The 15808-nt window shown below is 49.1% G+C and overlaps 1 protein-coding gene across 1 annotated transcript in view; it reads right to left on the bottom strand.

Annotated features, from left to right (window-relative positions):
* PEBP4 (phosphatidylethanolamine binding protein 4) overlaps positions 1-15808 on the bottom strand; it is a 308133-nt gene that overhangs the window by 136770 nt on the left and 155555 nt on the right. Inside the window, 1 exon segment of the mRNA XM_004718169.2 lies at positions 11987-12085. Within this exon segment, the coding sequence (XP_004718226.1) occupies positions 11987-12085 (99 nt within the window).

Here is a 15808-nt window from a genome sequence, read left to right as displayed (position 1 = left end):
CTTGAAGAACAGCATTTTCTTTCTTGACTCACCCCTCTCAGCCAGCCTCTCTATACATGCTTCCCATAGCCAAGTACAAAGCTTTGTTTACCACGCCCGCATGCACACTGGCTCCCTTTCTGCCTGCAGCCTTAGACTCAGATTCATTCTCTCTCTCTCTCTCTCTCTCTCTCTCTCTCTCGCTCGCTCGCTCACTCCCCCTTTCTCCTTAGTTACCTGAAGCACTACAGTATGTATGGGATAATATGATAAATTCATTTCCAATTCACCGCATTATCCCTTGAATATTTTAATGACTCATTGAATGGAGTATAAAAAGCTATTTCAAATGAACAATTATGCTGCATTAGTCTAAGGGCTGATTATATTTAAACACTGCTCACACGGATAACAGGACACAGCGACCTCGGCATACGAGAGCTAATTTGGCTCTTATCTCTAAATAATTTTACACCGCAAATTACCACGAAAACCTAAAGGGCTTTAAAAACATTCATCAAAAGATAAAATTCCACTTTGTAGCAACATTTTATTTAAATTATTTTGAATGAGTGGAGGCATCTCTGGGGTGGGACAATGACAGCCACGCGGGACTGTGAGTGATAAGGAAATGGCTAGCGAGGGGTGCTGGGCTGCCTTGAAAATGAACGCAGGAGGAGCAGGGGAGGAAGCGGCTGCTGGGAGGTCGGCAGAGCACACCAGGAACGGGAGCACTCTCCCAGAGGCTGGCCATGACTTCCGATCCAGCTCCCAAACACCCCAGACCTCGGCCTTCAAGTTGATTCTGGCGCATCCGGAGCATACAGGGCTGAGCAGGCTGTCACTCTGTCCCGGAAGAGACAGCCTCATCTCTCTCCCTTGGAGTGGCTGGTGGCTTCGAACTGCTGGCTTTGCTGACTCATAACCCACTCTGCCATCAGAGGGTCCTTATTTGCGATCCAGGGATCGCAGGGCAATTGCCAGAGGCCCACCCCACACACTACCATTCCCACCAAAGCCCTCCTGGGAAGCCGCTGGTCTGAGCCTGCATTCCCCTAGACACAGTAGGAGAAGGAGGGAGCTGTTTTCTTGTCTGTCTTTTTGTTGTTGTTGTTGTTGGGGGGGGGGGGCAAGGGGGAGTATGAAAAAGAGGATGGTTTTTAATAGATCGATAGACAACATTAACAACTCATGACAGATATAAAGTGTTTCTATGTAAACATGTGGAGGCAAAGTCGGTTGCTCCTTAGGCAAATGGGACAGGACCACCACCTCCCACGGTCCAGGCCATTGGGAAACACTGACGGCTGGACCCTGGGAGCTGATGAGGCAGTGTCGGGGCCGGCTCTCCGCCTGAGCTAAGAGGGACACTGTGCCTTGTTCCCTGGCAAAGCTGCAGTACAGCAGTCTGCAAAATACTGGTTACATCCGGGTCCCGACTTTATCCTCCCCTCCTGCCTGTGAACAGCTTGGCTCATCTATTAATGTTTCTTTGTGGACCCTCCAATAATTGTCAACTGTCCCTTTGGGTAGAAATCTGTCACGAGAGGCAGGCTATGTGACAGGGAGTGTATATAAACCTGCCTCTAATAAAGTTCTGGGCACTGGAGCGTCTATGTGGGGAGTGGGGAGCGGGGGTGGGGTGGTCTCCATCATGCCCTAACTGCATCTATCCTTTTATCTCTCTCTTTTTTAAAATGTTAATAAATCATTTTATTGGGGGGGGGGGCTCTTACAAACTCTGATAACAATCTATACATCCGTTGTGTCAAGCACATTTGTACATTTGTTGCCATCATCATTTCCAAAACATTTTCTTTCTACTTGAGCCCTTGGTATCAGCTCCTCTTTTTTCCCTTTCCTCCCCGCTCCCCCTCCCTCATGGACCTTTGATGATTTATAAATTATTTTTATTTTCAAATTTTACACTCCCTTCACCCAGGTTTCTGTTGTTCATCTCCCTGGGGAGAAGGGTGTGGTTATTGTGTCTCCCTTTCTCCCCCTTCTCCCCCCACCTTTCCCCTACCCTCTTGGTATCACTGCTCTCATTATTGATCCTGAGGGGATTATCTGTCCTGGATTCCCTGTGTTAAGAGCTCTTATCTGTACCAGTGTCCATGCTCTGGTCTAGCCAGATTTGTCAGGTAGAACTGGGGTCATGATAGTGGGGCAGGTGGGGGAAGCATTAAAGAACTAGAGAAACGTTGTGTGTATTGTCGTTGCTATGCTGCACCCTGGCTGACCCGTCCCTTCCTTGTGAGTCTTCTGTGAGTGGATGTCCAACTAGCTACAGATAGGTTTTGGGTCTCCATTCTGACCCCCCTCGCTCACATAGAAATGGTTGTTGTTTGGATTTTCTCATGCCCGATACCTGATCCCATTAACACCTCGTGATCGCATGGGGTGGTGTGCTTCTTCTATGTGGGCTTTGTTGCTTCCCTGCTAGAAGTCTGGGTGTTTAACTTCAAGCATTTAAGACCCCAGACGCTATATCTTTTGATAGCTGGACACTATCAGTTTTTTTCACATTAGCTTATGCATCCATTTTGTCTTCAGCAATCGTGTCAGGAAGGTGATCACAAAATTCCTGGTTCTTAGAACAAAGTGTTCTTGCATTGAGGGAGGACTTGAGTAGAGGCTCAATGTCCATCTGCTACCTTGATACTTAACCTATAAATATATGTACATAGAGCTATATCCCTATCGTTACACATATTAATGCATATTTACATATGTGCATGCCCATGTTTAGACCTCTATAAATGTCTGCTGCCTCCTAGTTCTTTCCTGTATTTCCTTTTACTGTCCTCCTGTCGGACCATCATGCTCGACCTTCATTCGACTCTCAGTAATTCCTCTTGGCTACATTGCACTTGATCAGCCTCCACCAGGCATTTCTACACCCTCCCCGCCACCGACTTTAGATCTCTGTTGATCCCTTGTCCCTGGGTTTGTTGGCTCCCTCCTCCTTTTCTCCCCTCTCCTCATCTCCTCTGTCCCCCCAGAATAGTCTGTCCCGTTGTTTTCTCCTCGGGATTCTTTATCCTGCCTATCTTATATAGATAGACATGGAAAAAAAATAGTTGTTTCCCAAGACAGCTTGTATCTGAGGATTTGTGCTTTGCAAAGTACGAGTCTAACGGCCTAGAGGAAGTGGCTAGATCAGAAGTAGATGCAGTGGTCATGCCACAAAGTCAAGGGTGGAAACCAGAGAATCACATTTATTGAGGCCCTAGGAAAGGACATCACGTTTGATAACGCGAGGGCTGGCAAAAAAATGAGGGGAGCCCTCCAGAGGATGTAATGACATAGTCACCCAGCAATGGGCTTGAACGAACCCCGGGTGGTGAGGAGTACACACGTTTGGTCAGTGTTTCCTGCTCTTTTACAAGCGGTTGCCGGGGTTGCAGCCGACCCAACAACAACTATCAACAAGTATTGCGGGGCCTGGATTTCGCTGAGTATTAGGAAACAAGCATCGTCACCCCGTGATCCCCATTTTAGTGATTGAACAACTTACAAAGCTCGGCTCAGAGATTTGCATGCCCCTGGAAAGTGGCAGATCATGGACCCTCCACGGGCTCATCTGGTCCCAAGACTCTCCCCCTGCTCTTCTGGGGGAGGGGGCGCCCATACAACAAGTCTGGTTTGTCACCAGGGCCACCTCAGTGTCCACCCACAGATATCCTCTAGGATCCGCAGACCCGAATCTGCCTTTGAGGGCAGATGCCAGATCTGCCATTGTTGGGTCCGTCAAGAGACAGCGACAGATCTGCCGTTGTTGGGTCCGTCAAGAGACAGCGACAGCGGAGGACACCAACGTGCGCGGGCATCTGCATGGGCACCAATGGCCAAGTCCCCAACACCTGCCTTACAAAAGCAGTCATCCCAGGTCCCTGGCTTGACCTCTCCCCCTGAACCGGGCTCCTGAAAAGGATGGCTTCTTCTTCTTCCATCTGCTTACCATGAGCTCGGGGCTCTGGGCATATAGAAAACCAGCGTGTCTGTTGATAGATATGATAAGAACATGCATCTACACGTGTGTGGGACAGCCGCTCAGTGGATGAGGGACCAGGACCAATGAGCCACTGTCTTTTGGATTTCTCTCTGGATGGCTCTCCTCTCGGCACTTCGAACTTCCCTTTTCCCTCATCTCATCCTGAAGGAGAAGGATTTGCGGACCACGAGCCCCGCTTACAAAGAGGTCAAGTCCCTTGCCTGAGCTCAGTCACTCATTCGTAGGAGCACGGAGCTCAGCAAGGAAGCCTGACACATGCTAACCTTATCATCAAAACCGGGGGGCTCCGATCCTTGTCTCATTCATGTGTCCCCCTCTTGAGCTTGGCACATCAACAAGACAACCCCATCAGTATGGAAAACTTCAAACACGTACACAGACAGACAGAAGAGAGTACTGAGACCGGGGCTGTCCTGTGAGTCCTGCCCAGAACGGGTTGCACTTACAGGTCGAAGGGCGAGGGCACGGAATCAAAGGGAACCTATGAACGCACTGTTTCTTTCTTATTTTTTTCCGCTCCCCTCTTGAAACAAAAAGATATTCAGGGCAAATTATAGAATCATTACGGTTTCTAGGAAGATTTTTCTTTTGGGGAAGAAAAAAGGTACTCTTGTCTCCTTAATTGTTCCCCATGCTCTTTGTCACAATCGTGAGCTGCTTTGTGGAAAGTATTAATATACCCTCTTCCTGTGTTCAATATTCCCATTAACAATAAAAGGTCTAATGAAAATATCTGTATGAAAAGCCCTGAACACTGACTTCAGAGACAAATAGACGGTGAACCAATAATCTTTTTTTTTCCTGAAGGGAAGGATGCAAATTAATTGATATCTTAATTAGGCCTTAGCATGAAGATTGTTAGTTAGACTGAACCAGAACTGGAAAACATTTCCACAGAGGCTGGGGACGTGGCGCGGGAGAGAGAGCGATGTTAGCTGTCAGGGCTCGCTTAGGAAGCTCTTTTGTCAAGAAGAGATTTTCAAAGGGACGGAAGGTGACAGTGTGCTCCGGAATCATGAGGTTTGGGGACTGAGGTCTAGTCCTATCTCTGAGCGGGTGGAAGCTCATGGGACTCTAGGAGTTGCAGCTGTGATCGCTCTCCATGTCCGAGTCCTGTCCCCATGCTGCTGCCTCCCTCTCCGCCTCACGGACTAGACACGCTGTGCCGGCAGACACTTCGACTCTGTGTGTGTGGCCCCAGTGCCCGAGTCAGAGAAATAACAACAACAACAACAACATCATGACGTAACAGCAAACACTCATTTAGAGCTTACTCTCTCCTCCTTGTCATCAGTTATGAGCTTCTTTGCAGAAAGGAATACAGTGAACCCTTGTTTATCGCGGTTAATCGGTTCTAGACCCTACCGTGATAAAGGAAATTCCGCGAAGTAGGATTCCTTATTTGTAAATCAAATATTTTCGTAGTTAGAGCATAGAGGACATGAAAAAACACCCTTTAGTCACCATTACACTCGTATTACCCAATTTATTAAACGAAAAAGGGAAAATACAGTAAAACATTTTGGACGTTATAATTATCATTTATTATTTATTATATTATTTATGGCATCAAGCGTGTACAGTATGAGCCAATCAGTGGCAGTAATGACAGAGCATGCGCTGTTATGCAAAAACCACGATAGAGTGAAGCCGCGGAAGTCAAAGCGCGAAGTGGCGAGGGTTCACTGTACTATACCATCTTCCTGGGTTCAGGATCCCCTTCGACAACACAGTGTTGGTGAAGAATATTGAAATGACCCCGGACTGTCACAGAACAAACAAGTCTGTCTTGGAAGCATGGCCAGAGGGCTCCTTGGAAGCAAGGACGCTGAGATGCCGTCTCATGCTCTTCGGACATGCTGCCAGGAGAGATGAGCCCCTGGAGAAAGACATCATGCTCGGTAAAGTAGAAGGGCAGCGGCAAAGAGGAAGGCCCTGGACAAGCCGGCTTGACACAGTGGGTGCCACCGTGGACTCAGACAGAAGGACCGTTGTGCGGATGGCACAGGACTGGGCGGGGTCTCATTCTGTTGTACAAAGGGTCACTATGAGTCAGAGCCTGCTCGACAGCACCTAACCGCCACCGCCACCGCCGCCACCGCTTCTACTGCAGCTACTGTTCTAAGGCGACTAAAACCCTATGGGTCCCCATGGTCTGGATCGCATGGTGCCTGGTGCCGCCTTTAGTTGGGGGCCGATTCCACCGCAGCTAACAGCAACTTACCGAGGAGCAGAGAAACTGAGCCCAAATATCACAGACCGTGAGATTCAGACTCCAGCAGTCTGGACTCAGAGTACTGTACTTGCTCCTAACCATGTTATCAAAGAGTGTTCAGTTAGCAAGTAGTATTCAGTCGATATTTCTTGAATTAAATGAGCAAAAGATACCACTGGAGACTTCTCCTTAACTCCTCAACAAAACAAACCCCTCACTGCCATGGAGTTGATGCTGATTCTTAGCGCCCCTATAGGACAGGGTAGAATTGCCCCCGGGGGCGGGGGGTTGAGACTGTAATTCTTTAAGGGAGTACAAAGACTTAATTTTCTGCTGAGGAGTGGCTGGTGATTTTGAACAGCTGACCTTGTGGTTAGTACCCCAACAAGTAACCGCTACACCACCAGGGCTCTTTTCCACACCACCCAACTCCTTATTTCTGCTTCGGCGGTCCCAGGTGGAGAGCTTTTATCTTACTGGGGGTGTCTATGTTCCCTGTATTCCTAGCCACTGGTTGGGGTGTTGTTTCAAGCTGTGCAGACCATCCCCAAACTGATCCTACTGGAGGGGCCCCCCTGGCCATGGCCCCCCACTCAATTAGCTTGGTCCCTTCTATCACTCATCAAGCTGGCCTCGGAGGCCACCGTGATTCTTGGGGCCACCTCTACTCTGTGTCGGCACTGATTTTATGCCATGCTCTCCTGCCAAACCTGCGAGGCTGGTCACTCCATGGAGGGTTTCCTTCTCGTGGGTTTCAGAAGGCCAGGGAGTGAAGTGGTGCCCTTTCACAGGGGTTGCCTGATTCCTAACAGAAGCAAAATGACACTTCTGAAGTAGCAACGAGAATAATTTTATGGGTGGGGGGTCACGACAACTTGACGAACTGCATGGAAGGTGGCGGCATTAGGAAGGTTGAGGACCCGGGCCTTGGTGTATCCAGTTGGATGGGTGGACAGGCTCTGCAGGCCTGTGGGGAGGCACTCACGTCCACCGCTCTTTGGTTGAGCTGCTTAGCAGCAGCTAACCAACACAAAGGACGTGCTTCTGGGTGTGACTGAAGCCCTCTCTTCCTTTGGCTGAGGTCAAGATCCTGAGCCCCACCAGGGCTTGATGATTTATGCCGTCTTTGTGACTTTACGGCTGGCAGACTTTGCGGGGCTGCTGGACAGGGCCAAGTGGATATAGCTGAGAGCTGCCACTTCCTGCTGGCCTCTCCGATTAGGGGAAAGTGGGTGAGAATGTGACTGAAACCCAAGCCCCCTCCGGCCTGAAGGGGACAGGCTGAGGGCCACACCCGGGCAGGTGTCCCTGATAAGCTCTACTGCTTAGCAGTCTTGCTGGACAGCTGCCACCTGCCACCTGCCACCTGTTCTGCTTCTAAGCCTGTGTGAGAGAACAGTCCCGAGTGGTGTTGGGGTGAGGGGAGGGAGAGGGAGGCTTCAGACTTGGAAGAGAGGTAGGTTAATTGGCCCTAAGACCCCCTGAGACTCTGGACTGACGCCAACCCTGACTGCTTTTGAACTGCAGTCTCACGGTGCCTGGTAGAACCCTCGAGCGGAAGGAAGCCTGTGAGTGTGGGGTGGATGGCACAGGCAAGGTTCAGAGCAGTCGCTCTTCCTGGGGAGTTGTGTGCTCCGAAACAGTGAGGGATTAACTTGTGTCACTACCACCCCTCCGCCCAGGGAGGGAAAAACATGCACTGAAGTCCTAACCTCGACACCTGTGGCTATAAGCCCATTTGGGAGTAGGTGTGTGTGTGTGTGTGTGTGTGTGTGTGTGTGTGTGTGTGTCCTATGTTCATGAGCACAGAGTGTGTCCTAGTCTTAAAGGAAACCACTCCCGAGATGTAAAAAGAGCATCCAAGTCTGATGCCTCCCCTCACCCCAACACCACTGGGGCCCAGAGAAGCAAAGCTAGATGGGACATGGAAATCACATGGAACCAACCAACGCAGGGGCCAGAGGTCCCACCTGGGAGCCCCGGGGGTGCAGTGGTGACACGTTGGGCTGCGATCTACATGGTCAGTAATTCAAAACCGTCAGCAGCTCCTCGGGAGAAAGATGGGCCTTTCTGCTCCCATGCACAGTTACCGTCTCGGAAACCCACAGAGGGGTCTCTGTGAGTCAGCACCGACTCGATGGCAGTGAGTTGAGAGAGGTACCGCTGAGGGTTTTCCTCCATTGCAGAGAGAGAGACAGAGAGACAGAGAGACAAAGAGACAGAGAAAAATCCACTTAGAGCTGGTGCCCTGAATTTGAACCCCTGGCTGCCTAAACTGTGCAAAAGTGCATTTCTGTTTGTCAATGGAACCCACTCATGATCTCCCTGCAACAGTGGCACTAGACAATGTCTAGTTAATGGTGGTGCTCTGGATTGGGGATGGCCCCCTTTCTGGCGCTGTGGAAGGAGTTTGAGGGCGTCGCGTCCAGGGCCTGTGCCAGGACTGCCTCTAAGGAGAAGCGCTCCACCCGAGGGTCCTGGGAGGGACCATGGTCAGTGGGGCGGGGCTTAGCTGCAGGGGGAGTAGTCTTCACTGCCCACCCACCCACACTCCAGTGTCTGAGTCAGCAGTCACTCGCTAGTTCAGACAGACAGCTTTGCCTCCATCCTGTAATTCTGGAGAGAATACAGATCCTTGACAGTTTTTGGTATTCTCCATAAAATTCTCCATACAAAGATACTCTCTGTAGGATATCTCATTTAGTCCTCACAGCAAACCCATAAAATGGGCAACGTTAGTCCCATTTTTTTTCAGATAAAGAGACAAGGGCCCACAGAGGGTCTGCGTGACTTGAAGGGGCTGTGGGAGTTGGGGACCGTCCAGCCAGGGTTCTCACTCAGCTTCTCTAGGTCTGGGTCCCCACTGTCGTATGCTGCTGATGATGATTCTATGTACGCCTTGCAAAAGCCATCTGCATGTTTTCTAGGTTCCAAAGCACACTGCCAGGTGTTTAAAAGGAAGAGGTGCCGTGGCCAAGAGAGAGAGAGAAAAAAATCACATTATTTTTTACGTTCTCTTTGCACAGTTCATGTTAAGAAGCCCTGGAGGCACAGCGGTTAAGGCACACAGCTGCTAACCAGAAGGTTGCTAGTTCAAACCCACCGGCTGCTCCATGGGAGAAAGGTGCGGCGGTCTGCTTCCATAAAGATTTATAGTCTCAGAAAGCCTGTGGCTGGCTCTACTCTTGCCACCCAGGGTCAACAGGAGCTGGAATAGACTTGACCGCAGTGTTTTTTAAGTAGCCCATAGTAGGATATTAACAATTGCGACAAGTCTTTCACTAGATTTCAACTTAATGGCATCTCCAAGGTCAGCAGTTTGAATCTGATTTGAGACAGAAAGGCGAGGCTTTCTACTCCTGTAGCAAGATATCTCAGAAACCTCAGGGACCGTTCTACCCTGTCCTGTGGGGTCACTACAAGCCGGAATCAACTTAGTGGCAGTGTGGCATCTGCCTAATTGACTTCACCATGTTCTCTGTCTGACAGCAAAGTTACCCACAACCCCAGAGGGGTTCATGGGAGGCTTAATCTATGTGGGGACCCTGTAAATGGATTTTAGGTGTCACCTGTCATCCAGAGACTTCTACAAACCGGGTGTTCAGAATTTATGCTCTAATACCATGCCCTCCTCTGGTCTGGATTTTATTCTTTATAATCCTTGGATCACATAAGCTGCTGTGCTTCTTCTATGTGGACCTCACTGACACCTCACTTAGGCCGCTCCTTTATTTTTACTTTTTTAAATAGGTTTATCGACATATACTTCACGTATCATACAATTAAACTATTCAATCTTATTCAGAAAATTTGCACCATCATCACCACAACCAGTTTCAGAACACTTTCTTCTTTTACTCGTCCTTGTTAGTCCCTCATTTCCCCCCATCCTCCTCTTCAATACCCCTAGGCAATTATCAAGCCAATTAACTGTCGATATCTCTACCTCTCCTGGACTTCATATACAGAAAATCATACAAAACACCAACCGGGAACAAGCAAGCAAGCAAACAAACGAATGAGAACCAACAATAAGGCTGAGGCAAAACATAGAAAAACCTCCATCAAAAAGAAAGCAGAAAACATTAAAACTGAAACAACTTTAAAATGGTTCAAAGAGGGGATCAAATGATTGAATACAAACCTTTAAGGCCCCAGACACTTCCTTCTGATTGCCAGGCACCAACTGGTTTCTTCACCACACTTGCTGTAGCACCCATATTTTCAATAACTCTTCATGAGGGTGAGTATCGAGTAGGGCCATGTCACAAGAACTAATTAGGGCTATGATTAAGTGTGAGTCCCCAATCCATTCACATATCTTTGGTTTATACATGTCCCTGGTTCACTTTAGACACGTCATTATTATTTTATGATGAAGAACATGATAAATCACCGCCCTGGGGCATATGGTAATTCTATTGATAGGGTCATTAATTTAGCCAATGGCATAGATTTAAAACACCACTGTTGAGAAAACAAAGTTATACATGTGTAGGCTGGCTTTTCAGACTGCAATTCACGGATCGCTGGTTGTACAGATTAAACTGCTTACGTGACTGGGCACTATCTACACAAACAATCGGGGTTGACGATAGGTCGGAACTTTCCATACCACTCATTCACAAAGGCCACACTTGCCAGACGACGTGTGTCATACGAAAGCAAGAAGAGCATTAAAAGAGTGAACACATGGCAGCCTGGGGCCACCATTCCCAGGACCGAGGGAATGTCTTACACCTCCCTCTTGAGATATAAAAGGAGACGTTTAGACCCAGAAACAAGCAAGGACACACTGGGAGAAAGGTTGATGCCGTGTGGAGACCACAAGGACTGAGGAACAGAAGCTGGCCAGAGACACGAGTCTTCCTTCCCCGCAGCCAGAACCGGCGTCAGAAAAGCCTGCCCCTGAACGAGCGCCCCGAATTCAGACGGGGAGCTTCCTGACCGTGAGGACTTTTCTGTTCCTTAAAGACACCCACCTGTGGGCGTTCTCTAGCAGCCCTGCGACCCTAGGAAGGTGTTTTTGCTGGGTGTCACTGAGCCATTCAGGACTCGTGGCAGACCCTGTATAACAGAACGGCCCAGACTGGCGCCATCCTCCCATCAGTGCTGTGCTTGGGCCCATCGCTGCAGCCACTGGGCCAAGCTGCCTCACTGAGAGCATTCCTCTTTTTCACGGACCCTCCACGTCACCAAGCAGGATGACCCACTAGCGAGTCTCCACATCCGTTGTCAGACCTACGCTGCAAAGGGTGAGCCAGGCTCCTTCTCAACTGCAGTGAGGACAAAGGGACAGAGGGGAGGGGTGGTCACGTGCCTGCGCATGAAAAATATCGTCGCGCCTCCACCCTGTCCCCTGCCTGTCAGGACGGGGTGCTCCTGCAGGACTCCCCTATCAGATCTGCCACTTGTGGACGACGCAGAGCTCCAAATTCAGGCTCCCTGGCTGTGGGATGTTGGAGCCAATGGCTGAATGGTTTTAGGAACTTGGAGACTCGCCATTAAATTGTAAGTAGCTTGAAGTTGGCCAGGGTGATGAGGGAATTTACACCATAGAAATCAGCAACACTCTGCAAACGAGGGCCTTTTCCCCTGAGAGCTGGTTCACTGACCTACCCTGAGCGCTGGGGCATTTTTTCTGAAGTTAGAAAACTTGGGAGGGACAATCTGACCCAGGGCAGACCCAGGTGGTTTGAGAACCGGAGAGTGAGCCTGGTAGTCATCCAATTATAATCCCAGATGAGTCAGAAAGGGCCTGGCGGCCGACTTACGGTGATATCTGTTACCAGCCAATGTCTCCAGAAGCGAGCTGTGGGAGAAGACCTGCTGGGAGCGTCGGGGTCCACCATGATCAGGGTGTAGGTTGCATCCTGGAATGAATTCACCAGAAAAGAATGTAGCAACTGGCAAGAATTCTGATAGAATGATAAAAACAAGGTGAAGAGTCTCTACCCCCCACCCCTCTGGTCCTTTTAAAAGCTGAGACCACCCTGATTGACTCATCCCTTCCCTGTGTCCCCTCTGTAGGGGGATTTTCCATTGTCTAGAGATGGGTTTTGGGTCTCTGCTCCAACCCCCTCATTCTCAACAACCTGCTTTTGTTTGTTTGTTTGTTATTTATCTTCTGATGCCCGCTGCCTGGTCCCAATGACACCTCACAATCACACAGGTCGGTGTGCTTCTCCCATGTGGGCTTGTTGCTTCACTGTTGGATGGTCACTTGTTTAACTTCAAGACTTTAAGACCCCAGATGCTATATCTTTTAATAGCTGGGCACCGTCAGCTTTCTTCACCACATTTGCTTATGCACACATTTTGTCTTCAGTGATCGTGTTAGGGGTGGGGGGTGAGCATCACAGAATGCCAGTTTGTTAGAACAAAGTATTCCTGTATTGAGGGAGGGTATGAGCTGTGGCCCAGGACACGTCCACTGTGTTATAAATATAGTAGCGCACCGATGGATCACACAATATACCTCTGGTTCCTTGAGGCCTCCTCACCCCCCACTACCATGACCCCAGTGCGGCTTCCCACTCTGGACTGGACCAGAACATGTACATAGGTATACACAAGAGATAAAGCTCATGACACACGGAACCCAGGAACAAAAATGAGAACAGTAATACCAAAAGGGTAGGGGGAAGGGCGGGTAGAGGTGGGGAGGAAGGCGAACCTGATTGCAATGAACGGCACATAGCCACACACACCCCTTCAGGGGGGAGAACAGAAACCAGAGGGGAAGGGAGGCAGCAGTCGTCGGTGTAAGATATGAAAATAATAATCTATTATCTATCAAGGGACCATGAAGGGAGGGGGAGGGAAGAAAAGAGGAGCTGATCCCAAGGGCTCAATAGAAAGTAAATGTCTAGAAAAGAACGATGGAATATATGTACGAATGTACAAATATGTCTGATACAATTGATGTATTGATTGTAACAAGAGTTGTAAGAGCCCCCAATAAAATGATCTTTTAATCCCTTAAAAAATAAAACGAAAGCTGAGGCCAATAGGCCGCCTCAGTCCCCTGTGCCTGGGCCATTGAGTGTCATCCCACGGCACTCACCTCGCTGCACAATCACCACCTGTCAGAGAAGCTCATTCACTGTCTCCTAGGCAGTGAACGCCTCTCTTCCCCGGCCTCCCTCCTTCCCTGTCTGCCCCTGCTAACTATGGGTAACCTAAGGCCTGTGCAATTTACTTATTTTAGATGAAAAGTGGAACCACACAAAGATTTGTCCTCTTATTGACTGCCTCCTTTTATTCGTTGTGATGGTTCATCTATGGGTGGCATGTATTTCAGGGCTTCATTTCTCTCTCTGAGTGAGTAGTGTTCGTGTGTGTGTGTGTGTGTGTGTGTGTGTGTGTGTGTGTACACATATATACGGATTCCATTGTGAGTAGTTCTCCATTGTGTATACACCATATTTTTTCATCCATTTATCTGTTGATCAACACTTAGGTTGTTTCCACCTTCTGGCTAGTGTGCCCTGTGCTACAATGAATATTGGGGTGCGTGCATCTGTTTGATTTCCTGACTTCAGACCCCCTTTTTAAAACCCCACTCAACCCAAGACTTACCGAGCATCCCCAATCCCTTCCAGCCCCATTCCCTTACCTCATGTTACATGTTAACTCCTGGGGAAATAAAATTTGTTAAGTAGCTAGACAGACAGACTCATCATCACTCAGGTGCTTAGAACCTAGAAGTACGTCTATCACAAGTGCTGGGGAGGCGACACGGACACTGAAAAGAAGGCCTGCACTCTCTATAGCTTTACAGTCTAGTGGCAGAATGTGTTTATCAGACATGCTCGGTGTGAACTGCGCCAACCTCAGGGACTACTCGAAGATTCATTCGTCCCTTCAGCAAGCACTTAGTGAAGACCTAGCATGGGCCAGAGCTTCGAGGTGCGGGGGATTCAACAAAGAGCACGTGCGTAAGACCTGTACTGCCAGGGTGCTCTCCGTCTACGCGAGGATCGCAGACGATGAACCACAAAGAGGGGCTATCGAGTTGTAATCAGTGTTATGATTTCAGAACAAACAGGGTGGCGCTAGAGGGGAGGACGCATTCCGGAAGAGGACTCTGCTGGGACAGAGGCCTTCAGACAGAGGACAGCTACAAGAGGAGGGACAGAAGAAGGCCAATGGAAGGAGCAGGCGAGAAGGTGGACCTGGCAGGTGGAGAAGCGGGCCAGAGAAGGCTTGGTAGGGCTGCTCTGAGGAAGGAGCCGGGATGTTGTGATCAGTGCAATGTAGAACCGTCGGAAGGCTTTCAGCAGGGGAAAGACTTGCTCCCTTTTACATGTTAAAAAGTAGTATTTTGGCTGCTGGCTGAAGCATGAATGGTTGACATGGAGGCCGGAGAAGCAGAGCCCAACGAGAAGGCTACTGTAGCAGTGCCATACCGAGGGAACGGTTTCCTGAAACAGAGTGGTGGGGGTGGAGATAAAGGAGCAGATGGATTTGGATGTTAATATAGGGAGACTCAACAAGATTTGATGATGGCCTACATGATGGGGCAGTGAGGAGTGGGCGCGGGGGCGGGGGGGAGAGAAATCAAGGGTGACTCCTTGAGGACCAAGTGAATGCCTCTTAATTATGTACGCACGGCCAGGAAAGGAGAATGTTTGAAGGGCGAGGTCAAGACTCAATATCGTTTGGGGCTGAGTGATGCTCCCCCCCACCCGCCCACCCCCTAAGTATGCGTTGGACCTCCAAACCTCTAAGGCTAGAATCCCTTTTGGAAATGGGTTGTCTTCGTTGTGTTAATGAAATGGGAGTCAGTGTAGGGTGTGTCTTTTGTCAATCTCTTGACCAAAGATTAACCAAGGATTTGAAAATCAGAGATGGGGGCAGAGAGCTGCCATGTCACATGAAGATGGTGCAGGAGCAGAAGCTCAAAAGAGACAAGGGCCTCCCTCGAGAGCCACCAAAGAGAAGAAGTCTTCCCCGAGAGCTGGCACCTGGAATCTTGACGTCCAGCCTTCTATACTGTGAGAAAATAAATATCCATTCGCTTGTGGTATTTTTGTTATAGCAGTAGATATATTAAGAGACATCAGAATGCCTCTTCAAAGACAATCAAGGAGAGAGGTCATTTGAGTCTAGGCCTCAGGGGAGAAATCAGCATTGGGTACATTAATCTGGGAGTCGTTAGCAGATAGACTTCCCTTACTTCCAAAGAATAGTGGCATGAGCCATGGAGAGAGTCCTGGAAAAGGAAGCCTAGCGAGATACATAGAACAAGAAAGCGGTCTTACGACCAAACTCAAGAACATGCAACACTGAGACGAGAAGAGATCCAGCAAAGGGAACTCAAAGCCAAGGAATTAGGAGGAAGACACGTAGAGTGGGTAACAGGGATGCCAGAGGCAGACAATGTTTCAAGAGATGATGTTGATGAATTGTAGCAAATGCTGCTGAAAGGTAGGATAAGAAGAGGGTGCGGATGTGACCATCTGATTTGACAATGTGGGGGCCTCTGGTTATCCAGGCAGGTCTAGTTTCAATGGAATAGGAAGAATTGATTTTTGATCGGAATAGGCTTCTACACACACACACACACACACACACACACACACACACACACA

Source organism: Echinops telfairi, unplaced genomic scaffold (assembly GCF_000313985.2).
Source record: "Echinops telfairi isolate 266 unplaced genomic scaffold, ASM31398v2 ScPeMD7_9;HRSCAF=40, whole genome shotgun sequence".
In the NCBI taxonomy this organism is placed as follows: domain Eukaryota; kingdom Metazoa; phylum Chordata; class Mammalia; order Afrosoricida; family Tenrecidae; genus Echinops; species Echinops telfairi.
The sequence above is the reverse complement of the archived record's forward strand: the minus strand, read 5'-3'. Positions and strand labels throughout refer to the sequence as shown.